At 34.3% G+C, this 26,831-nt stretch overlaps 4 protein-coding genes across 6 annotated transcripts; all 4 read right to left on the bottom strand.

Annotated features, from left to right (window-relative positions):
- On the bottom strand, positions 1-3,199 carry LOC140831690 (abscisic acid 8'-hydroxylase CYP707A1-like). 2 transcript variants are annotated; one of them, XM_073195439.1, is made up of 9 exons: positions 2,966-3,199; positions 2,560-2,881; positions 2,309-2,458; positions 1,898-2,152; positions 1,703-1,792; positions 1,515-1,593; positions 1,287-1,393; positions 1,052-1,176; positions 1-829 (listed from the first exon to the last, which is right to left on the bottom strand). In XM_073195439.1, the coding sequence occupies exons 1-9, from the start codon at positions 3,169-3,171 to the stop codon at positions 703-705; spliced, it is 1,461 nt and encodes a 486-aa protein (XP_073051540.1). In that variant the 5' UTR covers positions 3,172-3,199; the 3' UTR covers positions 1-702. The 2 variants fall into 2 exon arrangements, with proteins under 2 accessions (XP_073051540.1, XP_073051541.1); XM_073195440.1 differs by having other exon boundaries at positions 2-829; positions 1,052-1,173.
- Positions 3,200-10,155: 6,956 nt separating this feature from the next.
- Positions 10,156-13,177, bottom strand: LOC140832725 (uncharacterized). Its single transcript, XM_073196883.1, has 4 exons — positions 12,664-13,177; positions 12,103-12,298; positions 11,329-11,460; positions 10,156-10,346 (listed from the first exon to the last, which is right to left on the bottom strand). Exons 1-4 carry the CDS (start codon positions 12,966-12,968, stop codon positions 10,224-10,226), a joined length of 756 nt encoding a protein of 251 aa, XP_073052984.1. The 5' UTR covers positions 12,969-13,177; the 3' UTR covers positions 10,156-10,223.
- Positions 13,178-14,233: 1,056 nt separating this feature from the next.
- LOC140832726 (uncharacterized) lies at positions 14,234-19,742 on the bottom strand. 2 transcript variants are annotated; one of them, XM_073196885.1, is made up of 12 exons: positions 19,339-19,742; positions 18,967-19,141; positions 18,310-18,393; positions 17,943-18,184; positions 17,072-17,300; positions 16,793-16,957; positions 16,149-16,280; positions 15,850-15,963; positions 15,546-15,593; positions 14,908-14,986; positions 14,616-14,723; positions 14,234-14,527 (listed from the first exon to the last, which is right to left on the bottom strand). In XM_073196885.1, exons 1-12 carry the CDS (start codon positions 19,530-19,532, stop codon positions 14,454-14,456), a joined length of 1,644 nt encoding a protein of 547 aa, XP_073052986.1. In that variant the 5' UTR covers positions 19,533-19,742; the 3' UTR covers positions 14,234-14,453. The 2 variants fall into 2 exon arrangements, with proteins under 2 accessions (XP_073052986.1, XP_073052987.1); XM_073196886.1 differs by having other exon boundaries at positions 14,236-14,487; positions 14,667-14,723.
- A 1,610-nt stretch (positions 19,743-21,352) lies between these two features.
- On the bottom strand, positions 21,353-24,960 carry LOC140832727 (glutamate receptor 2.7-like). Its single transcript, XM_073196887.1, has 5 exons — positions 24,373-24,960; positions 22,793-24,099; positions 22,393-22,711; positions 21,909-22,306; positions 21,353-21,797 (listed from the first exon to the last, which is right to left on the bottom strand). The coding sequence occupies exons 1-5, from the start codon at positions 24,614-24,616 to the stop codon at positions 21,438-21,440; spliced, it is 2,628 nt and encodes an 875-aa protein (XP_073052988.1). The 5' UTR covers positions 24,617-24,960; the 3' UTR covers positions 21,353-21,437.
- Between the last annotated feature and the right edge of the window lie 1,871 nt (positions 24,961-26,831).

Below are 26,831 nucleotides of genomic sequence, written 5' to 3' on the forward strand. Positions count from 1 at the left end.
CACTCGACTCACACAATTTACCGGGTAACATCAGTTATTATACTTCTGTCAAAATCATATCTGAACATGTATCCAATCAATGATTCATCTGGATATATGTTCAAAGTTTTAGCAATCGATACTAGGAGATAGGGAATATATTTCAAATGGTGTTGGCCCTTTGTGGCAGGGATCACAGACGATAAAGTGGTACATGTTCTTTGTAAGTATATATTATGTGTAATATATATGCATATGCTGTCCAGCTTATGAGGGCACCATGTCTTCTCTCTCGGTACTTAACCAATGAGACATGCACCACCTGTTTATATGCTGTGTCTCCGGTCAATCATTACTTTCGAGGACTACAAAAAATATCGCAACACTTGTCTCTCACACATCCACCAACATCAACATCATCGAACTGAAAATGACAAATTAGCCAATAATTTACCACATTCCCATCACTCAAATTTGTCACAAGACCAAAGTACACCGTGTCGATTATTGGTGACTTGGATCGAAATCCAATGGTGTGAATTATGAATGACGGAGACATTAATGGAATATTATCTTCTTGATTGATATAAAGAGAACTCTCTGTCTGTGGGGAAAATTAATAAAGGATGTTATTTAATTAATATCCCCTGTGAGTTTGGAAATGAAAGAGCCAAAAATAAATGAAAGCTAAGTTTGGCTTAATAATGTGACATGTTAACCATCCTATAATAGAAGCATGCTTGACTTGGTTGGTTCTTCCTGTTTCCAAAACCTTGCTGGTAGCCCATGAAATGGGACTGGAAACGGATCGTATTGAATCCCATCGCTTTTGGATCCCATCAATTCATACCTACAACCACAACATATCAGCAACAAGATTACATCAGACATCACAAATGCCACTCACCACAAGATCTCCATGTCGACTCTGCCCAATATCGAGTCGACTGAGAAGGGGCGATATGGGGAAAATGGTACCCGAGGATGGTTTTTTTGGTTAATAGAGTCTGGTTGTACTATATGCATAGTAGGAGGGGGGGGTTGGGACTTGGGGGGAGAGATATATGTGTACCTGAATCGAGAGGATAGATGATGTAAAATAATTAGCATCTCAAGCTTGGCGAGTTCGTAACCAGGGCAGGCATGTACTCCGCTACCAAATGGCATGAAAGTGCTAGGATTTGGTGCAGTGTCCTGCAGTGTGTGGAAACATGAATATGGCATTGATAACAGGTTCACTAATCTGCGAAAGATTAGGCATAGGAATACTAAATTATATATATAATATGGAATGTGCACGTATATACCTTGAATCTTGAAGGGTTAAATTTCTGAGGATCAGTAAAGAATTCTGGATTGCCATGAATATTTCTAAATAAGGGCATGACTTTCCACCCTTTTGGAATTAGGTATCCTGTATCAATATATACCCACTGATTAAGTTCCATTCCATGAAATTTTCGAATAACTTTGTGGCGAATTCAGTGGGGCGTGAAAACTGTATTAGCGTGAGGTTTGGCCTGTATAAAGTTCACCTTTATATTCTACATCTGTCACAGCCTCTCTAAATGCGAAAGATATAATACTTGCCATTCTCAAACTCTCCAAAATCACCTGAAAAATCAACCTTTTTCATGAATTTTCCACTGAAAAGCATCGTTTCTTGAATTAACACACATCTTTAACATGCTTTGACGATCACGTACGCATAAGCATACTTTACCTTATGTGTTACAGGCATAGTTCTCGTCTGATTCCATGTCAAATGCCTCGTCCCACAACCATTTGACATGTAAATCTCCCTCTGTTCAGCCTGCATGCACATTGCAAAGATTAATCGGACATAATCACTACACGCTAACGATCAAAGTAAACAAGTACTTTTCTTTAACGTGTCTGACTATATATATATATACACCTTGACAGCCTCAAGAATTTTCGGGTTATCGTGAAGGTACTTAATGACCCATGTCAAAGAACTAGCTGTAGTGTCTTGAGCCGCAAAAAGTACTCCAATTATGTTATCAGCGATTTGATCCTCGCTAAGAGTTTCACAGCTTTCGTTTTTCGAATTCAGCAAACAACTTAAGAGGTCCTTCCCTTCATCTGGTAGATTCTTTTCCTTTCTTTCTCTAGTAATGCTGTTAAGAATCTCACCTAGCCTCTTTCTTGCCTTCAAATAATGGATATATCAATCAGCAAGAATTAAAAACAGTAAACATTATATATATATAGTATTCGTCATTTCTTGGATCACTAGATTTTCAGTAACAAAGAGAGAATGACTCAACAAATTTTTTTAGATAAATTCTAGGTGCAGTGTTCTTACCTTCATGGCTGTACGATATCGGGTTCCTGGTAAATTTGTTGGGAACGAATTGTAACCTCTATCAACTAGAATATAGTTCTTTCTCAATTCTTCTTTATAGTGAGGCTCCAAATTGCCAAAAATAGCCAATATACCGACTTCAAAAGAGAGCTGCACAAAGCGGGCAAAATCAACAAAATAAAGAAACCAACTAATTTAACTTTAGAACGAACTTCTTATCATGCATGATATTTCATGTAAACAAAACCAACCTTTTTCATCTCACTGAAAGTGCTGATAACTCTGCCATTAGCCATCGAATTCAATGCAGAAACTGTTAAATCTTCGATGTCTGTCACGAGACTGCGAATCGCCCCCGGATACAACGAAGCCTGGACGAGCTTCCTAAGGCGAATATGATACTCATTCTGATGGAAAAACAAAGCCCAAGGCCCTATCAAATCTTCCTTGCTCTTAGGATATGTGGGTCTGAACAAGTTCGCCTGACTTATCAACACAAACCGGACCGCCTCCGGGCTTGTAAGCATCACACAAGGACATCCTAGTATCTTTGTCTTGAAGATTTCTCCATACCTTAAAAAAACACAATTTTTTTTCACTTTCTTGTCGTAATGAAAGAAAGAACTTATGCTAGAATTGCAAAAGAGAAAATCAAACCTTCTTTGCCTGTCAGAAAAGAAGACATTTGGACTTTGAGAGTAGAGTTGGAGTGTTTCTCCAATATAAGGCCACCCCATTGAACCTGGAGGAAGTGTAGACTTATTTCCCTGGTATTTTTTCTTTTTCCTCAATAGAATAACACAGCAATAAAGAATAGTAAAGAAGAATATTAAGACAAGCACAAAGAAATTTGATTTCTCCATATTTTTTTCTTTAACTTCGTCCCTTGTATTAAACATGATATTGTACATGTTAATGAGAAAGAATGGAAGAAAATAATGGGTTTATATAGGCGGGAAGTTATGGATATAGACAAAAGGAATTAAGTAAAAAATTTTAAAAATTAAATTGTATCAATATTGAGAGATCTCGTAACCTAAACAGTGATTGCTTTATTTACTTGATATCCAGCCGTCTATTTTTGAATAATAATAAACATACAACCAAAATATCGTACAACGATATTTACAACAATTATATTGTGATATTTTGCTATTATTTCATGAGATTTTGTTATTATTTCATGAGATTTTGTATTGAATTTATCTTGAGATTTTGATAAATGTAATTTTTGTATTGAATTTTTTGTATTATGAGAATTGTTGTATAAATTTAGTTGTACATATAGCATTACTCTTTATTTTGTATTGAATTTATCTTGAGATTTTGATAAATGTAATTTTTGTATTAAATTGTTTGTATTGTGAGAATTGTTGTATAAATTTAATTGTACATATAGCATTACTCTTTATTTTTATCCATTTGCCGTTGAAACGTGATAGGCAATGCCGCAATAATAGTTTTATTTTAATATGGAGTAATTTTTTTAATTTTTTTTGAAACACTCTTAAGATTTATATTCGCGAGATCATAGATCAATTCGATTTATATTTATAGTAAAAATAATATTTTTTATAAGTCAAGTCGGGTCGGGTCAGATATCCGTCTCACAAGATACTTAAGTTTTAATTTTTGATTATTTTGATACAACTGCTCACGTGACATTAAAAAATGTTGATGTGACATCGAAAATTACCGACATGTAATATCACGCAAATAATTAGACCAAACTAGCTGAAATTAAAATAAAAAATTAGTGTACAAAAATCAAATTTTAAAAAGTTAACCGATCAAAACCCAAAATTAAACAATTAATGAGAATTTTTTTTAACCCTTCTTAATTTGTTTCATAATTTATCTTTATCCCTCAATTTTAAATTATAATTTCGTACCAGGAGCAACCAACAGTCCGAACACACACGTCGTCGTTAGGCAAAATACATTAGATGTCAACTGGTCGATAGTCATCAATATAAGCACATGACATCCTATCGTTTCGTCGATTTTCTCAAAATAAATAAATTATTATGAAACCCATCAGCAAAAAAAAAAAAAAAAAAAAAAAAAATCAGAGTAAATTGAAAAAAAAAAAAAAAAAAAACCCTTTTTTCCCTGTCTTTTTAATGTATAGAAAAGGTTAAAATATATGTTTATAGTAAATTGAATACTAATTTGCATAAACCCGGGCAGGGAGCTGGCGGTGCCTAACCATGTAAGTGAGCCGGCGGGCGGTGCCTTCCTTAATTGCCCCAATGTCACGGGCGGTGCCTCGCAAGTCTCCCCGTCCCCCATTGCAATAAATTGGACTCATGTCTTGTGTGGGAGCACTGCAGTGTACTATACAGCAAGCTCAAGAAAAGTCTAGAGACTTCTAACACTTGTATACTGATAATAAAAGAAGATCACACGGTTCTTTTTTTTTTTATATCATATGATAAATTAATGTCTAGTATTAAAGTAAATTTCGATCCAATAGCAGTCATGATACTTTAACTTCCGTGTATGATATGTAATTGAATTATTCAATTAGATCATATATTTAATATTCTATGCATTTTAGAAGAATCGCCTAGAGATATTGTAGAATGAACTTAGTTGACTTTAGTAAGACGATTTTAGTAAGACTTGCTTGTGCTCAATTAAAGTTATGTTTGTAAATGTTTAAAAATAATGATTATGGACTTTTATTTTACAACTTTACGAAAAAATTTATAATTATTTTTTTTTAACAATTACAAACACTATTTGATAATAACTAGCTTCAGCTTCTATGCGGTAGCCCATAACAATCAATATTTATTACAAAAATGGAGCACACTTGTTGTATTCCTGTGACATATAATAATATTATTAAACTATTCTGTATTATATTTTATTTGCAAAAATTTTAATGATTTTTGTTGAAATTTGTGAAGACCCAATATCTATTACTGTGAGAAGAGTTGTAACAAGCGGTATAATGAGCATTTGACCATTATTAGTAGCCACTAAGTATCCTTAAAATCGAGATTAAAAGTCATTAAATCAGTATTTTGACCAAGCTTGCAACAACTATAAAAATCAAGAAAGAAGAATCCAGAAATGCAGTTCAAAATTTGGAATTTGAAAAGGTATTTACATTTGCTAAGAGTGAGTTGTAACAGTAAATTCAATGAACATTAACATCATTGAATGAGTAGTGAAGGCAGCACCTTTCGGCTGCTCATATTGGCCTATAAATAGTGGCCAAAGGCTGGAGAACTCACATCACAAACCAAGCACAAAAACTGTCCAACTTTGGAAGTATATGCAGCATATTTTCGAGCCCCTTAGAGCAACAATATTTCAACAGCATCTTGGAGCTATATCCAATCTAAGTTGCTGTCCATTTTCCGATCCAAGTTACTGTCAAGTTTGAGTTAATTCATGTCCAAGTTCGAAGCCTTGTAGCAGCTATTTTCGAAGCAATAATCGAGCAGCCTTCCTTCGCGCAATCTTAAATATTTACAAACGATAAGTGGGTTTTTGCTATACTTTTATGTACACTTGCAATTCATAATTATACTATTTGGTAACGAGACCAATTATGTTATTCGTTTTTATTTTTTTTTTACACTTTCACATTTCATTCAAATTTTTTAAAAACATTGATATTATTTATGAAATATACTGTTTGGATATTTGATTGTTACGAGGCTTGTTGTTTACAAATTGTGTGATTGTGAAATAATGTCGACGTTGACTAAACCCGACCTCGGGGAGTAATAAAACTAATTTTAAAAATATAAGTGGAAAAACAGAACATAAGTTCATGACTTTACTCAATTATTATTGAATGGAAATTAAATACTTTCAATATAATTTAACATTCAGTTTTAACGATACACAATATATAAATCGTGTGTAAGTTATTTCCTTGATGAATCTGCTAGTAACAATATCAATCAAACTAAAAGGAAAACTTTAGACCTTATAGTTGAATTGAATTGGAATGGATTAAGACTTAAAATCATTTATTTCAATAAAAAAAAAGTATCTCTTTTTTCATGGCAATATAGCCCACAATTGTTATTCTTTCATGTGCACTGGACAAACCATCGAGTTAATGTAATAATCTACCAGCTACGTTAGTTAGGTAAATCACACTGATCCAATCATGTGCGATAGACTTACTCGAAAAAATAGTGGTAGAGAAATCAAACTTGACACCATTTAATCACTATATCATCTATTGGTTTGATGCAGTGCATATCAACTGCTGGATTTCTTATTTTCAACACATCTCGTAGCTGTGTATGAAATATTTCACCGCAAACCATTGACCTTTCGAAATTATCATTTTCAAACATTTGAATTGGTGCAAATTTTCTACCACTCCCGATGCATTGCTGACCAATTACGTTTAATTAAATAAATATTTTAAACTGGGCAACACACACACACACTATACACACACACACACTCTCTCTCTCTAAAAGAAATGCATGTGCATTGTTCGTGAGAAAATATATTAAAAATATGTTTAACAAATTGGGCTAATATATAAAGAAGTTTGAGTTGCATCATTTTAAATAAGGTTCAAAATTTAAGTTGTCTGAAGTCTATCGTTTTTTACACGGCTTGATAGATATTACCCAATGTGTAGTTCTCTTATCCACACATCATATGACATGTGTGTTGAGTGATGAATCATGATCACTCATTCATAAATCATGGTTGAATGTCTCATGTATTAAATGGATAAGGGGATATGTTGCAACCTCACAATCCTCAAAATCTTATCCTACTCGATTGTAGATTGCAACCTCACAATTCTCAAAATGTTTAACGTCTCTCATGTCAAGACTACCGACATAATATTTAACATCTGTGTGTGAAGACTCGTTGTCTAAACTTTGAAGCTCAACTTACATGTCTATGTGTGAGTGAATGTGTGTGGAGATTTAATCATTTACAATGTATGTATATCTCAAATGTATCATCGCACTTGGATTTGCTCTCATTCTAGCTGCTTTATTTATGTAAGTTGCTCATGTTTTGAATCTTCTTCCAAATCTTGTATTTGATCTTCAAGTTGTTGTATTTATGGTTTTTAAGAATGATATAAACATTAGATAAAATAATATGACTGTTAGTAAAATTTATGTATTGTTTCTAACATTGAAACGGTCACATTCACGATTCTGACCACTTTCCTCACCTTCTGCTATTTTGAACTCTAATTGACGTAGCAGCTACTGGTAATTAAATACTTGAGTAAATATATTTGACACACAACAAAAAATTTGTTATCATCAAAATCAAGATGGTTAGCATTTCGAAACCCAACATTGGACATAAATTAGTTTAGTTTCCACCAAAAACATTTTAGAATGACAATGATTATAATATATCGAACGAACTCTAATCAATTTTTTCATTATTTTTTTGTAAATTGTTACCACTACCATTTTGCGTATGAATTGATAACCTATGAAACGTTTGAACTCGTCAGACAATAATGTCTGCAAGTGCAAATTTGTGCCAAAAACCCACTTGTCCTCCACCAAAACACTTCCATTGTTGTTGAACCAACTCCTTTCAAATACATTACCAACACCTCACCCTTGTCTGCTAATATTTGTTCATCACCCACAGCAAAATCCCGTTCAACTGTCATTATGTTACACAAAACCTGCAAACTCAAACCCATTTCGGGGATGTTTCCAACTCTCAAGTAACAAAATAAATTGAAAAAACTCAAAATTACGCACCGAAAATATTGAAATCTCAGGCTCTCAGCTTAGTGTTTAACATCTTATCTAGCGTATATAAACAATAAATGGGTAGTATATCTTGTTCTTAGACGGAATGGTTTCATGATCTCATTTGATAACAAAACCTATATGAATGGATCAGAATTCGTTTAAATTTTCAGATCAAATATATTTTTTAAATTCTGTTAAATTTTTCTTCGATGGCGAAATATAAAAAGATGAATATCAGTAATTTAATAACATACAACCTTTTCAATTGGTGAAACAATAGTTTTACAGCTGTTTTGATGCAGAGGCGGAGCTACAGCATCTTGTACCCGGGTTTTAGCCCGGGTGGTCTATTTTTTAAAAAAAAATTATATGTACATTTTTGTATAATTTTGGATAAATTTGATATTAGCCCGGGTAGATCAATTTAAAATATTAAAAAAAGTTAGAGTTTAAAATTCTAACCTGAATAGCGTCAAATTTCTATTATCATGTTTTCTGGTGAAAATACTACCAAAAATTAATTTTTTGGTATAACCCATAAGTATGTGTATGTACCGGAAAGCCAGTTTTTGAGAATTGATGCATATGATGGATTCATTAATTTCTCGGATGTGAGATGGAATGTCTCTGAAGCCTACTTACTTTCAGCTAAATCCAAGTCACTCTCTGTGTATTATTGTAAAAGATTTTACGTGATTATTTGGAGGATTTCATTATTTTGGACATCTTATACAAAAATACATTAAAAAAATAACACTCTCAACGTAACATAAATCAAGATCGTGCCGTCGATCATGATAGAACGATTGAAGTAAAAAAGAACAAAAAATCAAATAGTGGCATGCTCTTTAATGTTCGCGTGTGCAAAGTTAAATTGAAGGAACGCATTTTTGGTTGAAATAGAGCATATGATGATTTTAATAGGCCATCAAGAGAAATCTTAAGAACCAACGGAGATACAGATTTCGGGGGGACACAATAAAACATAAAATGGTACGTGAAGCAATTTAATTTACAGTAGGAAGGATCTTCTAAAGTGAATAAATTATTCATGAGAAGTTTTTGTACATAAGTTGTTGACGTTGTGCCGCTTCATTTGTTTGCTTAGATTGGTGGTAAAAGAGTTACGCAAGATTTTAACGAATAATATTATCTCTGTTGAGGATAAGGTTGGCTAGACACGCATTTTCTCATACTCATGAGCCTAACAGCCCGACCTATTAACACCCACGTAATTATACTATACGTTGACAGAAGTATAAAGAAATATTTTTGCACCTTGACTAACCGCTATAACTTTTGACCTAGTTAAAAACACTTGATCCTAACACAATTAAACACGACGTACTGAACATAACGTAAAGACTTGTAAAAAAATTTAAAATAAAATAAAAAGATAGTGTCAAGATTGGATCTTTGGATGTGTTTTGGGAAGCAAAAGGGACTACAATTTATTTACAGCTCTCTTGATTTTTTGGCACTAAAACGTAGAGATTGTCAAAACTTGAGAGCTTAGGAGGATGGTTAACAGTTTACTCACTAATCTATAGAGTACTAATAATTTGATTGAAAAAACTTAAGCCATACGTGATAATCGATCAAGCGCCGCTTGACTCATACTTGACCGAAATTAGCTAAAGCACAGGGTCGACACAAGTATGAGGAACTTCATCGAGTTTAACGGAAGTTCGCGCTCGAAGACATACTACAAAACCATAGTAGAATGTGAATTAGAAAATATAATATAATGCGTCACAAGACATGAATACGTAAAAACAAAGGAAGAGGTAAATTTCCCAGCAAATGAGTCATTGTGCTATTCAAGTGGTGAACACAATAGTTTTACAGCTGTTTTCGTAACCTAAAAGAACTGCAAGTGTTCTTGAAGAGAACAAAATAAATCTAGCTTTATGCGTGTATTACTTATTTTGGGTATTCAAATCTTAGGAAGCCACAAACCACAGGAAACAGGAAATGGGTGCACGAAAAACACCCCGGGGAAAAAGGCGAGCGTTACTCTCTGTTGTCACCTTCCGAAAATTTTCTAATGACGCTGTCCAATTATACTGTTGATGTTGAGGTCACCTTGCTAAAATTTTCAGAATGTTTTGAATTCCTGTGTAGTTGGATCAGAATGTTTTGAATTCCTGTGTAGATGGACAGCGTCATTACCACACAAATCCAAACCTTCATGCTCTCACCGCACGAGTATTTTCAACCACGGGCACCCCAGGTCCGTATATCAGCTGGCATCTATCATGGAATGAATTAACTAATCGAGACACCACCTCCTTGAAGAACATATTTGCCATCTGTGAATGGCCAATATTAAAGAAAATTGAGTTCATTAAAAGAATAGGTATCAGAGATGCATTTGTTTACTGCGAACAAATAAACTGCAAATATGCCTGAAACATGAAACAAACAAAATCGAGAGAGAGAAAGACATTTTACATCAATTGATCAAGAAAAAATTTTCACTCTGGTTTTCTTCTTGTTCATTTGTTAGTTAGCATGCCTTCCTTCACGTACAGTAAAAACAAAAACAAAATGTTGATCACAGTCATTCTATGATGATAAAGTTATGTCAGCGGCTTAGCATATATGATGTCTGTATATTTGGCTGCCCCACTTTCCTCGAGGGCATCGGAATTTTTATCATCTATCCGGTTATAAGTTCAAACAATTTTTTACAGAAAAGCAAGGATAAAGTTGTCCCGGCGCCCCGCAAGTTTTATGGAGATTTCACACATTCATGACTTGTACAGTACTTGTAATTTGTAACATCTGCCAAAGAAGAACTTGCAATCTGCTTTAACTACGGCTGATGGAAATTATCATTGATCACACATGGCATAAAGTTAATGACATACAAAGAAGCAATAAATTTATTATGTTAAACCGAATAAATCTTAGGGTCTATTAAAATCCCATAAAGGTAAAAGTGTCTGAGTGGATTAAATTTTAGTTGAATTTGTCTGTGCAACCAGTTACACGTGAACCATTCCTCGTACGTCAAAATAAATGAATGTTTCTATGCTATCCCGCTGAAAATAATGTTATCATAGCATGGTGCAAGTTTTTCTTCGGTTTACAGATACATTTTTATATACAGTAAATGCAGGTTAAATTTCTGTGTTGCCACCCAGATATGAAGCATAAAAAAATAGGGATGTCACTACAAAGAAAAATTTACATATTATTGAAAGCAAAAGTATGCCTAAATTCATGTAACAATAGGCTTGGAAGATTACAATAAATTAATGATCAAACATGAAGTTGTTCAAAACTCACCTGACGGTAAAATGGCGACTGAAACTTAAAGTCCACCAAAAAGTGAAGGTCACAGCTTCCCGGTACCGTTCCCGGATTGAACTCCCAGATATTTATCAAATGATCAAAAAGACTACTCTGGGATGAGGTTGTCTGAAAAAAACAAGGCACAGAACACAACAGGGTCAACTACTACGCAGTATCAAGAATGTTGACATAAACACCCTGCAATGCATCATGTATGATGGTTCATGCACTATTACCAGCCAGTATAGCTATATATTATTTCCAACCTGGCACTCAGGACTCAATTGTAAAGATCTTTTAAGAAAAAAAGAATGCTCAAACGTGGTTGTATGCAACCAGTTACGTCAATACAATGAGGCGAATGTTCATGAAAATTACAAAAACATTAGCAGTAAATATCAATATCACAAACATTCTCCACGAGAAAAAGATTGAGAAAATAAGAAATACAAGTGAAACACTTGTAATTGTCTTTATGCCTAAGACCAAAAGCGAACAGCCAGCCAGTTCGTGCACTATTACCACCAGGTCTAGGCGTCTAGCATTTATGATATTTTCCAATCTGATAGTCAGGACTCAGTTGTAAGGGTATTTTCATTAAAAAAAATGCTCAGTCTTAGGCATTTGTAACTAGTAACTTCATTCCCAACGACGACAATGATCATGAAATTTACTAAACCATTAGCAAAAATTATCAATAACGTAAATATACTCCATAAGGAAAAGATAAAGTAATGAAATATAAGTCAATCAATAACTGATTTTCACCTTAATAAATTTCGGTTTTCTCAGCTCGACATGTGATATATAACTTTCAACAAGAATTTTGAACCCGATTTCTAGCTCAGCATCAAATGATCCATCAGGATTACGGCGAGATATCTGTGACCGCTGACACCACGGAAGAAAATCTTCATACATGTCAACAGCAGCAACCACATTGAACAATTGTTCAGGTGAATATCTAAATATCGAAAGAAAAATCAGCTTAAACAGCCAGCGATTACAACTATCTGATTGTGTATGACATTCACAAACTTGAAATAAAAAGGTGAAATTTATTGGATATAAAATCCTCTGAAGCATTTCAAAATTCATGGGTCGCCATAAAACTGTTTGTCAATGCACCTGATGATCATAGAATACAATTAAAAAATTACCGAATTCAAACACAGAACTTCAAATGTTGCAGTCAAATATCTCATTCCAAATTTGAAACTTATCTTCAAATCATGGAATGAATATTCATTAATTGCTTAAAACAGCAAACAAAAAAAATCTAATGCGATAAAACAATAAATAATCATTACAAATTGGGACGGAACTTACCCTAGAACACGTCTTTCTTCATGTACTTTGGATAGCATATTCCCAACCTCGCCATCACCACATCCCAAGAACCGCCTTTTTTGAACCAGGATACTAGCACTAGAATTTTTTCCATGATCCCGGATATTATAATTCCTGTAACCATAGCCAACAATTTTATCCGGCGAAGAAAATGCATCGGTAACAGCAATGCTAGTCAAACATCGAATCTGATCACAACTGGCACAATTAACTTTCTTCTGCCGGAACAAATTCCGGTGCGAAAACAAACGCGCCATCTTCGATACGGGATTAAATTGAGGCATTGATGGTAAAACGAATAGATCTCTTCGTATTGGGAACCCTAATTAATTCTTAGTTCGAACCCGGGTGTGAATTTTGGAGAAATGTGAGGGGGGGAAGATCGAAGATTACGCAGGCGAATGGAGTTGAATTGAATGGAATCGAATTGCATTCCGGGGATTCTACGATTTTCGGACAATAAAAGGTTGAGGTGATCGCCATTTGACAATATATATACACCTAAAATTAGAAATTTCGTTGGCTTAAAAAAAATAGATGTTTGGGACGTTGCTTTCTAAATACACTTAAAACAGAAGAAATAAGAGGTGGTTTGTGTGTTATTACGTTAGTTTGAAATTTATTTGAAAAATAACGATTATGGGTTTTATCGTCTCAAGATCCCAAATTTTGGAAGAAATCTCGAGTTCGAAAATCAATTATAATTATTTCATAAAACATAATACTCTCTATATATAATTGTATTATGTAAAATTAAAAGAATCTGTTAAAATAATTTATATTGTAATATGATCAAGTTTAAATGTAATTTTTGGATACAGATTTATAACGATTTTGTTTCAAAATAATTACGTTAATTAATTATATATTATATTTAAAATTTGATTCAATTAATTTACCCAAGTAGGGCATTGATTGTATAAATTTTTGTTAAGGATGACAATTTCCTCCGAAGGCGATAGAGAATTTGATATTTTGTCCGAACGGAGAAAGATATGGACATGATTTTTTCGGAAGGTTTGATTCTGGGTGTGGGGGCAGTGCCCACACCCAGGATAAAGGGTTGAGATTCATATCATAAGGAATAAAAAAATTTAAAAAAATAATTGGGTCAGAAAAAATTCTGGCCGGTGAAATAATCCGATTTTTTCCTCGATTAAATAGTTTGAGCATGGGAATGAAGGTGGGTTTTAAAGAATCTAACAAATTTAAAAAGTATTAATGTAATAAGAGGTGTCCGATAACAGATATTATTACTTTGTTGTTCCATTGTACGTGTCAAAAATAACTCGTTGACACCAATATTTTTTCCCCGTCTTCTTCGTTCATTTTAAATCAAAACACACGTGTTACACGAACCATCGAAGTGGTTAAGATTTTTCAAGATGAAATTAGCAAATCATACGTTTGATTTTCTGACATGTGTCCAAAACAATATCTGTCGTTTTAACAAATACTAGACTAAAGACACCAACCATTGTATCTGAGGTCTATTAATGAACATGTGTCACAAAACACAATAAAAACGAGATAATTAGCAAAATAACAACTTCAATCAAAAACACTTAGCTGTACATACAAAAGATACTTAAAAGAACGGTCCAAAATTGAATCAACCTGCAAATTGATCGATTCCTCTTTTTATACAGAAAAAAAAAGCCGCATCTTGCAGACAACATCAACACCATTAAAGAATCAAAATCCTGTGTAATAAAATCGAATTAAATTATTTTTTTATGTATCAAATCAGTGGTTTCGTGGGATCATCTTCAGCTATTACATCGTCTTGAAGCTCTATCTGACCTGCACTTGGAAAAAAAACACGACCAAGAATCAAAATTACCTTCAACTCAGCCATCAAAATAAAGAAAAGTTGGGCTGAAAGATAATATTTTTGGAGCTAGAACGGCCGGCCATCTGTTAAAATCTACAAGGCTGATCATGCTGCCAACTGTGGAAAGAATGTGAAAAACCCGGCGTACCAAATAAGGAAACCAAGGATCGAGGCTTCGAAGATTCATTTGAATTCACCTCTATCCCTGCATGATCACCAAATTGTCGTAATATCCATACGAAAAATGTGAGAATTAAACGACTCTGGAATTTCACATATGTCATTGAACCATATAGGGGTCTAGGCATGTGAAGTCTTGTTCAAGTCAGGATTCACTTAGCGGCTCAATTTCCAGTTGAAAAAACAATCAAACTGGAATTGGAGTGTACCTGCAGTGCCAGCTGATTTTATGATATCTGATTTCTTGTAAGTGTATCCAATAAAATTGGCATCTTTTGATGTTAACATCTGCTCAAAGAAATCACATCAACAAAATGATTATTTGACTACCATTCTGTTAACGGAAAGAAACCCTAAAACGATTCCTAACACTGACTCAGAATTTCGTAGTTCCTGTCTTACATGGTATATCAGAAAGAAATAATCGAAATATAAGGAAAAGAAGACGTTTTTCCAAACTATAGTTTTCCATATGGCATTTTATTTTTCTATTTAGCACCATATTGACAGTGTTTCGATAAGATACATTCTTTCACACACGAATACATACAATCTCTCACAAGAGAACTTGTATCTTATTTAATCCGGCCACACATATTTGAAAATCCCAATTTGTAGTGGAAATTGATGTTCCAGCTTAACAATTTATGAGCACAAGATTACACGTGAAGCTATTTCATTACTTCACATGAATAATTAAGCATACCATAAGTCTAGTGGTAGACTAATCTCATATATCTCTTGTAAAGTATGCCAAATATATGTAACAAAGCCAATAATTTTCCGATCTCCAATTGTTTTAGAGTATCTGTTGCCACAATAAAAATGGAAAAGATAGCACTTTTACCTTCCTCCAAGGTCCTAGTCTTGGCGCAGTAGATGGTGGATTTTCACCCTGATTAAGAGCCAGGCACAAAGAATTGAAAATAAATAAATAAATCTTCATGACAAAAGTATAAACTCATTAAAAGCTACAAGACAGAAGCTTTGCAATTGTATTAGTAAATGAAGACAACAGCTTGTTGAAACGGCCAAGAAACTCAAAAAAAAATGAGAATTCCCCGTGCTTGCTGGGGTTGACTCACAATTCGCAATCAGAAACTGCTCTTTCAAACAAAGTCATGTGATAAAAATTGACTCTGAGCACTCACTTCATCAAATTTTTCAAAATTCTGTGTGTCCAAATCTCCATTAACAGTAGGCTTGTATGCAGCTTCAGTTTCATAAAGTGCATCCCATTTGGTCCCTCTAAACCAAGGATGTGCCTGACATTGAAAATAGCCAATTGAAAAAAATTTACATTAAAACATAACTTAAATTAGATCAGCAAAAACTTAAAAGTATCAAGAAGGATGAATATGTATTTCTCGAGTCCATTTCACGAAACAAGAAATAAATTCAAGTTATTACAGATATATTTCCACTGGACATGCGTTCATGCATGGCATACCTTTATTTCATCTACGCCTCTGGTCCCCAATCTTTTATCAACATCACATAGCAAATGACATATCAGATCCCTCGCTTCATCTGCGATTTTTGGTTCTTCCGGGAATTTTAAGCATGTTTTCCAATTTATAATCTGATAAAAAGAGAAATAAGACATTTCAATAAAACAGAGGGATGCATTAAAATTTCTAACAAAATTATAAAGGCGATTTCTAACTTTCATGTCACCAAGGTGGCCCCAGCAAATTGTGGGTCTGGATTAAAGATCTAAATCTGTTACACTTATTTTAATATTTTTGTATTCAATGGATTTGAAATTCAACCCCATTCCAAATTTCATTCGATTACAAATAAATATAATAAATTTCAGATTCTTAAATTTCCGCTTTCACAAAATCTAATGTTCTAAATAACGACTGAGGCGAACGTCTAGGCACAGCCATCGACTGGCACCGCCTTTGCCTTAGGCGCTCAAAACATAACAGCCTCAATCACCCACATTTAATTCATATAACGTGATTTTATATGATCATTTATAAAAAACAGTAAAAAATTAATAATTTCAACCACCTAGGTGGCCGAGGCGGCGCCACTGCCTACTGCCATTTACAACACTGCAAAAATCCATCACTAAGTTCGGTATACCTTACGGCATGTCATTCGGGGGTCATCAGAACAAAAGGGGGGATAGCCTATGAGCATCTCATACATTATTGCCCCCAAGGACCACCAATCACACTCCATTCCATATCCTTTTTTCAATAAAACTTCAGGTGCCATATAATCCAGAGTCCCAACTGTAGAATATGCCTGCAAAGAGAGTATGTGTATTATGCCCTCATACAGAACACTGCATAATAAGTTATAAATAGATATGATTAGCCAAGGGAAGAAATACCCTAAAAAAATAAACAAAAAATATACCAAGGCACGACGATTGCGTTTCCATTGTTGTAACTGCTCTTTTGCCATTAACCAAGGAGCATGATTGGCACCAGCACGCCCCTCTTTCTCAGTTTCGGAATCTTGATAAGTAAGATCTTCGTCTTCTAACAATGATGAATATTTATTTTCCAGTGGCTTACACAAGCCAAAATCAGATAGCTTTAGGTGTCCGTTTCTGTCCAATATCAGGTTGTCTGGTTTGATATCCCTGCAAGCAGAATAAATTTGAAGCGAGTTCATGTATTCACATAATACTGCAAAAATCGGTAAACCAAAAGTTCAGGGATAACAGGGCTACACAAGCAATCATCGAGCTCGATTGGCATCAAATTTTCCATGCTTCATAACGCAAGAAAACGTCTACTGCTATGTAGGAAGAGTGAACAGAAGAAATAAGGGCAATCAAGATATTGTTCTGGTTACATGATAATTTTGCTCTTCATAATCTGCAAATCTATAATTGAATGACAGGTGCATGATACTATCTGTTTAAATTGTGAAGGACAAAGCATAATGAAATATAACATCAACTTATGTCGCATATCCAAAGATAAGATAACAAAAAGTTGCTTGACTGACATAATTTCAGTCAGAACTCACATCTTATTTACAAGTCACTGAACAAAGCAAATACTTGTCTTCTTGCGCTCAATCATAAATACCTTTTGAAATCTTTTAAAACTACAAATTTTATCATATGCAAAAAGATATTTCATCTTGATAAAAGGCCAGGCCTTTCCTTTTCTTTTCTTAGCTAAATTTAATTTTCTTCAAAGTAAACGCAATCCATCTAGCAAACTTCCTAAGTTGAATTCATCAAAAGTTTCAAACAAAGGTAATCCACACATACCTGTGAACATAACTATGCTGGTGAATTGACTGAATAGCGAGAATGCTCTCTGCCATGTAAAACCGAGCAACATCTTCGGAAAGGATATCCTCTCGCATCAATAAGGTCATAATGTCACCGCCAGGTAGATATTCCATGATAAGATATAAAAACTCGGAATCTTGGAAAGAATAATAGAGCTTCACTATGCACCTACTATCAACCTCCACTAGCAGATTCCTCTCAGACCGGACATGCTCAACCTACAGAGGATAATTCAACAATTATCATTAGTCAACATGCACAATTGTTATTCTACAATAACATTCAGATCAACTAGTTGCAAATACGATTTTGTTCGCTTTCAACTTTTTGTCTGCTTTCACACCTGTCCACGGCTAAGCATCTCTGACTTCTTCAATTTCTTCATTGCAAATATTTCTCCAGTATTTTTTGCTCGACATAATCTGACCTGCATTACCTCGTCAAGTCACATAGTCGTACTCTAACATACAAAGCATGTTAAGTGTTTATTAAATGGTACAGTATCAAAGCCGCAAACACAAGTGTGCCTTTGCAATACAGAAGTTCTTGTTGAGGACACTGGACATACCACGTCTTTTATTTGTACAAGTTGGGAACTTTTCGAGCCATATTTTATTATAGAAAGGTATCAACTCCAACAACTAAGTAAATGATAGCGCCTAGTTGAAATTTTCTAAAATAAGAATGGAAAATTTGTTTTGATCAAATAAAATGTCTTGTTGTCGGTTGTTTATTAACCGATATTACCAAGCCAATCCTTTGTGGTTGAACTGTATATCTGGAAAAAGTCGATCATTCTATTAATTATCTACCGGAGTTTCACCACTACAGTTTGCTATATCATAATAATCTTGGTAAAATAAGAATTGTACAAGAATTCTTCCTTTAAATCATTGAATTGCATCTCCACTCTCCAGTGAGTAGATTCATTCCATATCCAGAACCCCGTAAGGACTCTAAGTTAAAAATCAAGATGCATCAAATGAAAATGTCAACACACCTCACCAAATGCTCCTTTACCAATGATTGTCAACTGCTCAAAGTCATCAATCCCTACTTTATGCCTCTGCAACCTCATATACTCAGTTTCCCTTTTCTCCAAATTTCTCAACATTCTCTCTTCCTCTTCACTGGAGACTTGCTCTTCCTGTGCCCTTCTTTGCAGTGCCCTCCTCCTAAAAATCACACGTACAAACAGAAACAAAAAAAAATCAACAAACACCCTTTAACATAGATTATTGTCACTCAAAATGAGATATTATCAGCATGATTATCTACTTTTAAACCATTTTTTAATAAATCCTTGGAGTGTTCAACTGAAATTCAAGTAATTTAGCGGTAAAATAGAAGAAATAAAGCAGCAAGATTTCACCTTTCTCGGCGATCCTGCAAGCCTTGCAGGTGGTTCTTGTAATGATTCTCGATGAACTGTTTGGCAGCGGCAGCTTTCTGCCGCGTCACCGGCGAAGAAACCGATACATCAGGCTCTAAACAGAAAGCCCGATCAGCCTGCAGCTTCATTTGCATACCCTCCGTTCTCACCGGGCTTTCTCCATTGCCCTCCATTAATTTGCTCTTTCTCAGATCGAGTGCTTCACAAAAACAGTTGTTACGACAACCCACTTCTTTTTCCTTGAATAAAGAGGATATATAATTAAGGAGGCAAATAAAAAGATACTACGATGTGTGTAATAAATGAGAAAGGGGTTTGGTGGAAACTTTGAGAGTTAAATACTGGAGGCGATTACGAGGTAAAGTACCTTAAACAGGAGAGAAAAAGGGAAAATTCGACCCTACCCCTGCAGGCACTGCCTGCAGGGGTAGATCCAAGGGCCAGAAAAAATTCTGGCCCATTTTTTTTTATTTTTTATTTTCTCCCCTCCCCATGAAGTGAATTTTGGGCCCTTGATATGGTGTGGGGGCAGTGCCCCCACACCCAGCATCGACTTTACCGAGAAAAAGGGCGAAAAAAGGGACAAAACGGAAGCAGTTTCTTGATTTTTGTGATTTCGATGAGCACTGGATCATGGTTATGTTGTCCTTACGTATATGATGGGACTGTGAACTGGCAAAGTGTGCAAGCAAAGGTTTAGCTGTAAATCTGACAAATTTCTTGTTTAATTTTCAAGACCTTTGCTGTAAATCTGACTGATTTCTTGTTTAATTACCAAGTCTAATTTGTATTTTCAAATTTGAGTCAAGCAAATGTTTTTTTGTTTTTTTCCCTGATAATAATTTTTTTATAAAAAAAAAGTGAATAAGAGTTTTCAAATCCATGTTTATTATTTTCTAAAATGGAAATTCGATATAATTCCGAGACAAACAATTAATTTTTTTATAAAGTATCAGACTCTTTCCAATATTAAAGATTCACACTTGCTTTTGGAAAAATGTCATCTGAAACTAACAAATTTTTCCATATATTTATATTAGTATTATTATTGTTTGTGATGAAACAATTTATTAAATATTAATTCACATTTTATTTATTTATTTATACATTAATGTACAAAATAGAATAAATTTCAAATGACATCATTATTTTGTGAACTTGAAATATATCTTTATTAACATAAAAAACAATATAACCATGTAAGAGATGAATTTAAAATTTATGATCGTACCTCTCTAAGCAACAAATATACATTTTAATACGTTTGAAATACATAGATTTGAAATACTTCCATCCAAATTCAAACTAAAAGAATTTTCCTGATATATTTTTGGAAACTAGTAATCTGAACTATTTAAATGGGAATTAGTTGAGAGTGATCAAATAAGAACATAAGATTAATACATATATATTATAGACTAATGGGAAAAATATATATATCATGTATACAAATACTTTTTTTATTTTTGACCAAGTCAAATTTTATTTGGTTTGTTTTCTTTGTGAATAATATATGATTATTGTGAAATCCATATATTTTTATTTCTAGTAATGAATTGAAGTAATAAACATTTAAAATGTATTAGTTTAGTTTATTATGATTATATTATTCATGTCCCATTTATTATAGAAATCTTATTTATTTATTATGCTTGTTATATTTTTAGTTTAATAATGATTAGAAATTCAATTTATTTTTAGTCCATGATGCAGCGTTTCACTGCGTGGGTTGTATTATGTAGATGTTTGGAAGGCTTAAACTTTAGCTTTTTTTTAAATCAAAACTTTAATTTTTTAAAAAATATTAACTAACTCACGCTATTTTTTTTAAAAAAATTATATATGAGTTTTGCGTTTTGTAATAAAGTTGAGAAATGATATTTTTTCTAAAATATATTTCTGTCGTGATATATTATTTTTCCTTTGTATGACTCGGGAGATAAAATGATAAATGACAACATAATTTTTTTAAAAAAAATTATAGTAAAATTAAAGTCAAACACAAACTAGTGTCATCTAGAAATGGATGATTGTTGACATTTTAAGCACAAAATTTATCTCAGTGGACCGTCCCGGGCTCAAATGTTATGGTTGGCAGTCAATTGGATCTCCCTCACTCCAACAATCTTCCCTCTGAGAATCGATGCTGCAGCCCAACTGTAAATTCTGTTCGCAACCATTGCTCCTCTAATGTTATTCCAATGCATTTTCACAAGACTAGCAATGGCCGTGAAGAGTGCCACCCCAAAGCAGCATTCTAAAACCAGGAACAGAATAGCGAATGGGCCCTCGCCTAAAGTTATAACGTCTGCATTCTTGGCACATTTCGGAAAATTAGTAAGTAATTTGTCTTCGATTTTATTCACATGTCCACTCTGTGTCACTTTCAGAATTGCCTCTGAGAAATCAGTTGCCAGTGGTGAACCCTTCTGGAATACCTGAGATGAGAAGAAAAAAAACACGACAAGTGATGGTGTTTTAGAAATGGACTAAAGATGGTTAGAATTCCAAGAAAATGAATTGAATTTGCTTTCGGCTCTTGATCTTACAAAGCCGAAGCCACCTAGTTTGAAACTGCGGTCCGAAGTGGTGTAGCCTTGGCAATACTTAGCGAGGAATACTTTGGCGTGTGGGGCGACAAAGAAAGCTGCTTTAATGTCACCCTGATTGAAAGCTCTGGGATATTCATCAATGGAGTCGATTTTACGAATATTTTCAGGTTTGAAGTCGAGGGCATCAATCAGATATCGGTCTATGAATGAGTTATCATTACAGCCGACTGGTGCATTTGTCTTGAGAAGATAGTCGACATCCAGGATTGATGGCTGGATTCTTGGAACTGTCATCAATGTACTTAATACAGCGGTAAAACTCGCTGCCACGACAACTACAACAGCGGCCCAGGCTGCCAGGACGAGCCTGGAAGCACCGTTTTCTATCCTTTCTCCTGAAAAAATGAAAAATCAAAGCTCTTTTTTCAGCGGGGAGAATTAGTTTGGGATCTGTGTAATGTAGTAGGCCGAATTGTCTTACTATACGAAAAGGACATGATACTGACTGAAAACCATAGGATGGAGCCGATCAGTTGAAGAAAATGTCTTCTAGGGAATTCGGTGTTGCCTGCAGCATATTCACTCAGCCAGACGATGGCTCCTGTTAGGAGACTCATGACTCCGTATTGGATCCACATCTTCTTGGTGAAGGCTTTAAACGCGATGAATTCGGACTCTTTTATGCTCGGTTCTGCTGTGACCACCATCTGTAGTCCAGAATCAATGTAGGGCTGTGTAAATACAGCATATATGTATCGATCGGCCATTATTTCCGTGTCACCAACTGCTGCATCTAAGTTCTGTTATTCAGTTCATGAACCATTAGCGATTCTTTAAAGGACCAACATCGCAACAAACGCATTTAGAGATCGAGGTGGTACCTTGTTGTGAACTGCTGCCAACATTTCGTCGTAAGTTCCATAAAAGGGAAAATATTCGAAGTACAGATGATAAGGCAGGTGCTGTGCCGCGGCCTCAAAAACTTCTATAGAAAATCCACTGATCACCGTTCTGTTTAGGTGCGGATCATACAAAATCTTAACAAATTGGGGGAATGCACCCTTAGCTGGAATTCCTATTCTCAACGGTCTCTCTTTGCTGCCCATAGTCCATCCCTTTGGAACAACAAGTTCACCGCCTGGCCAGTAAATTGAACGCACTCCTGTCACTACTCCATCGCCTAATCTCATCTTTTTCCCACCGAGTTCGGTTACATCTGCCACGAAACCATATCCAGGCGACCAAAATGCTGCATCTTTATAGCTCCTTCCAATCACATTAATAATCTGAAAAATCGGCTTTCGCCTAAGTAAGCCGTTCTCGAAACTTATCCTTCCACTGAACCCTTCAAAATCACTTGACAGAATCTGATTCTCCAACTCTGCGGAATGATTAATCTTTCCTTCTGATTTTAGCACAGCATTGGCGATGACTCGAACTGCATCATAAGCACGAAGAGCATATAAACTTGGGTTCGAGTTTTCTTCTTCTGGATATTCTTTACTGTATTTTATCCTAAACCTCTTATGAAATTCTATAAAATGTTCATTGGTATCAACAAAATATGTCTTTAATCCAATCACACCTTGCATATTCTTTAAGGCATATAAATCAAGAGAATCAAGAACGTTTCCAATCTCATCTGATACAATCCACACATATTGTGTTTCCATCATTCCCAACAGATTCGCCTTCTCAAACATAATCCTGGCGAACTCGACAGAAGCCTGCATGACGACAAAAACCTTAACATCCATGTTTTTTATCTTCAGCAGCTCATTTTCCATCAATGGTCCGGGGTCTAACAGAGAAGAAACAGAAGGGAAAGCTAAATGGTAATCGATGGATGATTCAACGGCCTGCAATGCATCTGAGAGGAGAGTTGTGGGCCTGTAATCTGCAGAGAAACGGTTTCCTTCTTCGTTTATCGTTATCACCTTTCGCCACCCGAAATAGCCGACGATTGCGGCAATGCTTTGCATTTTATAGTTGATGTAGGCACTAATCTGGATGAAGGATGAAGTACTATTTGATGGGGCTTGTTCTGAAACAGAAGATGTAGGAGATATGGAAATGATGGGCATGCTGCTTCCAGTATGTTTATGGAACTGTGAAACAAATGTTGCTTCTTGCTGCGTTAGTGTTCCAAGGATGGCATCAACATGCTTGTGGCTTATAATCTCAATGGCTGGATTTTGAACAATATATATAAGCATTTGGAAATGGAACCATTCAGTTCATAAAAACTAAAATGCAAATTTATTTTTGGGATAGTAATAAATTAATAAATATGAATTCTCAAATTTCACAAAATATTAAACTAGTTCTATATTAGGATTTTGAAAAAATTTGTAAGACATACAACACATGGCATCCAACCGATTATCCATATAATCACGTACGTTAAAGTTGGTTTATGTCAACATTATTAATGAATATAATGATCGAAGTTTATCAGTACCCGCGGAAGCTGCAGAGTTCCCATGCGAATCTCTGAAATGCAAAGCAAAGTGATCTGAGCAATGGCGGAGGTCATTTACAGCCATTTCAATGGCCGTCTTCTGCTCTCTCCCGACTCTGGAGTTCCGATCAATCACAACCCCGAGACTCCCCTTCAATGGAACACATGATGATGTATGATCACTACTGATAGAGGATGATAAAAACCAGACAAAACTAGAGAAGAAAACCAACACAGAAACCATGTTGTTTGTTTGTTGCTTTGCCAATACTTCTGATCAATATGACTTGAATTTCTTGATGAGGCTGAGAAAATGAACACCAGGGTTGACTTTCGAATGATGTCGCGACTTCGTCAAGTTGTTTTAAAAACGGTACGAAGTTTTATTCAGGAAATTCATTGATCTTAAACAATCAAGAACCACCATTTTCGGAGGCAGCATAGCTGAAGTAGGCTACAGTTGGGGGGCACAGTCTAAACTTTTAGTTCAAGAACAAAAAGCTTGTTTAGATTTTCTTGTGAGATGGTCTATAAACCATGGATAATAATAAAATTATATTTCCGAGTTCGTACATTTTAATTTTGTTTTACATTTCTTAGCAAAGATGGTTGGATTTTTCCTCGAACGTGACATAAATGTAGTGAAATCTTTTGAATATATCAGTCGATTCCAAGAAAACTGGGAACGAAGAAAAAAATACCATCGACTTTCGATTTGGCTATATTTTTTCCGTTGACCTGACTGGTATTTGGTTAGATGTTAACCAAAGTTAAGTAATTTTGAGGCCAAGCGAGCACTGTGGTTAGGTGCACTGCAATGAATAAATGGTATATTGGGGAACACACTTATTTTAAAAGAAATATATATAGTTGTTCAAAAAACAAAAATATAGTGTTGTTAATTATCTATTTATGAGTGAGTCTTATGTGAGACACGGGTCAACCCTACTCATATTCACAATAAAAAGTAATACTCTTAGCATAAAAAATAATAGTTTTTCATGGATGACCCAAATAAGAGATCTGTCTCACAAATACGACCAGTGAGACCGTCTCACACAAGTTTTTGCCTTTATTTTATCAAGTAGCATATTCAAGTGAATATTTAATTACTCCGGCCTAACAAATACTACCAAATTAATTTCTATAATCCACTCCCATTATTTAATAAATAGCTCATAATTTTATGATCAAGTTGTGTATTTATAAATATTTGAAAGAAAAAAAAAGTGGATAAAAAGATATAAGATTTGTTAATATTCATAAATAATATCAATATAAGATCCAAAATTTAATATTATTCTTGAAAAATAATGTATTTAATGTATTTTTTGTTATATGAGTTTTTTAGATCTTAAAAATAGAGAAATTCATTACAATTTCTTAAAATATATTGATATAAGATCTAAATTTTTAATATTCTTGAGGAAGATTATTAAAGATATCAGATTTATCAAAGGTTATTGACTTAATTTCAATTTTCTTGAAGAAACATGATCTACGATTTGTCACTATTTCTTATGAATAGTGATTTTATGTTCAATGATGAACTGCATATGCTATTGAATAAAAATTATGAATGTGCAGCAGTGAGACCATAACATCATCAACTGAAAAAAAATAAATATTAAATAAAATGAAGTGGTACCATAATTTATAATGGGAAACGAGAATGAAGGTAACTTATGCATGAAGATGGTTGAAGGTTGATTTATGACGATTTGGAGTTATTTTATTTATTTAATTATTAAACTAATTTATTTTGGTATATTTTTAGCTATTTTGTTTAATGTAGGTTGATTTATGCTTGTTGGGTTTAGAAATATATTGTGTTTTTAATATATTTACTCAAATATGAAGTTGTTATCTCAAGATGAAAGCTAAAATTTTGAATTTTAGTCAAACTGAAAATTTGACGAGCTTCAATGTTTTGATCACAGCTCGGCGATGCAAATGACTATCCACCAAAAGTGTAAGAACCAGGATTTTCCCCACCACATAATTAATTAATTGTAAGGAAAATTTAGCATAAGATCTTGTTTTGTATTAAATAAGATTTACATGTAGGAGAATATTTTATATGGGATATGTGAGGATACTCTTGGAGATACAATATTAAATTGATATGTTATGTATGGGCATGCAATTTTCGAAATATGGGGAGAATATTTGCAAGTTTGGTGTGTGATACAAGCTACAAGAAAATTGGGAAGTAAATCCCCTCACTTGACAACCATATATTCGAGATTTGGCAAGAATATTAGAGTCAAAATTGAGAGATTTGAAGCAATTTTAGGGATGATTGATCTACCATATTTAGCTCAACCCTCCTCACCTATAAATACTCCATCACCCCATCATTCTTTGCACACCTATATCTCGAAATTCCTTGCTGCAAATTTCGAGAATTCAGCAACTCTCCCTAGCCGAAACTCTGCCCAAATATCGTCCCAAGGTTA

Source organism: Primulina eburnea, chromosome 5 (assembly GCF_022965805.1).
Source record: "Primulina eburnea isolate SZY01 chromosome 5, ASM2296580v1, whole genome shotgun sequence".
Lineage (NCBI taxonomy): Eukaryota > Viridiplantae > Streptophyta > Magnoliopsida > Lamiales > Gesneriaceae > Primulina > Primulina eburnea.